The sequence below is a fragment of the Hipposideros armiger genome, unplaced genomic scaffold, assembly GCF_001890085.2.
Source record: "Hipposideros armiger isolate ML-2016 unplaced genomic scaffold, ASM189008v1 scaffold_1266, whole genome shotgun sequence".
NCBI classification, from domain to species: domain Eukaryota; kingdom Metazoa; phylum Chordata; class Mammalia; order Chiroptera; family Hipposideridae; genus Hipposideros; species Hipposideros armiger.
This window is the reverse complement of record NW_017732616.1, coordinates 322,085-323,883: the sequence shown is the minus strand read 5'-3', so window position 1 is coordinate 323,883 and position 1,799 is coordinate 322,085. Positions and strand designations below refer to the sequence as shown.

Genomic DNA, 1,799 nt, shown 5'->3' with positions numbered 1-1,799 from the left:
ATTTTTGGAATTATACCAAGGTTTATCACTTTCTCAGTAATGTTTAGATTGGTAATGTTTAGAAATGGCAAGAGTTTCTGCTGTTTACAAAGTTTTAAGGCTATCTACTCTACTCTAGCAGAACAGACTTGTGTAGTAAGTAAATAGGCTAAGCATTCCAGTTTACTTCATGTAGGAGGGGAAATGTGCTAACTGGTTCCCTTCACCTTTTCATTCATCTGTGTGTGTGCGCAAAATTTAGTGGCATGTAAACTTAGAATTAAGTAACTGGTTTTTTAAAAAAGTTAAGATATAAGAGATGTCAGAAGCTCACAAAGGAGGGGCCTAATACTGTGTAGGCTTTGGAATTTTTAGTATTTTTAAAACACTCCTTTTCAAAATATAGGAGGGACCCAAGATAGATGATGGCTCATGCCACATACTGTTCTATTTCCCATGGAGATTAGCTTTTCCCCCTGGAGAGTATTTGATCCAACCAAAACATCTCAGCTACTGGTTAAATAAGCCCTCAGTTCTCTAACACCACCAGTGAACAAGCCAGTCAATTAAGCTGTCGTTTTCATGAGGAAATCTTCCAATGAAAAATTTTCAGGTTTTTGAAGTTCCTATTTATCAAGATTTCACTATATGTCACAAAAAGCATATTTAAAATCTCCTTTGCAACAACATGTTAACTAAAGTTGTAGTAACTATATTAGAACAGCAGCAAAAAAAGCTGAATAAGGTGAAGAAAAAGCTTGTACATTCCCTAACATAAACTATACTTTAATATATGGCTTCCTTAGAACTAAGAGTCCTATTTACAGAATCCTCCAAGCAGGGTTTCCATGACACCGAATTAACAGGAAGGAAAGAGAGGCAATAATTACTTCTCAGAGGAGTACAGTTTCTACTCACCATCATAAACACAAAAGAGATGGTTGTCAAAAGTGTTGCTATGGATACCACACTCTGACCTGCTGCTAAGGCCAGTGCCATAGAACTGGCCGAATAAGCCACCATCATAAGAGTGAACATCATGATGAAGAAGGACTCCACTGCTGGCTTCAATCCTTAGGAAGATCACAAGGGGTTAATCCAACTGCCTAGGACACTATGTTTCCAGGGTTGTTTATTGAGCAAATAACACTATATTTTGAGAAACTGATAGCAGAATGGAAAAAAATGTATCCTCTATCCAGCCACCTAGAGTCACCAATTTCATTGTTGTTCCCACATAACTTCATAAAATTATCTTACAATTTTCTATTTCATACTTACTGCATTAGCACTTTGCCATGTAACACCTATGTTCCTTTATGTGGAATTATGAACAATTTCTGAGTGCCTGAGCTGGAGAGCTGGAGGCAGTACACCTGGCCAGAACTCTACTGGCTTCTCCTTAAGAAGGAAGCTTGTCAGGAGCACATTCTTTTCACCCAGACATCACATTATTCGTGTTTGCTGTAACTGTGGTGAAGAAACTGGGAAGACCAGGATTATGTGAGCTCCCAGGAGGCTCACTACCTGAGGGAAACCTCAGAACCCGTCTCTGAGACCAAGTATCATATAGCTCGGGATTGAGGATGGGGTGAAATTCCATTTCACAAAAATGCCTTATAGACTACAAGGGGTCATACAATCTGAAGATTTTGGAACAGCTATAAGACCACCAGTCAGGAGTCTGAGGAGGATCTTGGTTCAAGGCTACTTCTGTATGATACATATCTTGTTTGTAAAATGCAAGTTGAAGCTCAATCAGAGCATTTTCTCCTACAGTCAAAATATATATATATATATATATATATATATATATATAT

At 38.0% G+C, this 1,799-nt stretch overlaps 1 protein-coding gene across 1 annotated transcript in view; it reads right to left on the bottom strand.

The window, feature by feature from the left end:
- The window catches only part of LOC109377043 (ATP-binding cassette sub-family G member 2-like), a 63,491-nt gene that overhangs the window by 4,785 nt on the left and 56,907 nt on the right, over positions 1-1,799 (bottom strand). The window contains exon 11 of the mRNA XM_019633260.1: positions 772-1,052. Within this exon, the coding sequence (XP_019488805.1) occupies positions 772-1,052 (281 nt within the window). The remainder of the gene's footprint in view (positions 1-771; positions 1,053-1,799) is intronic.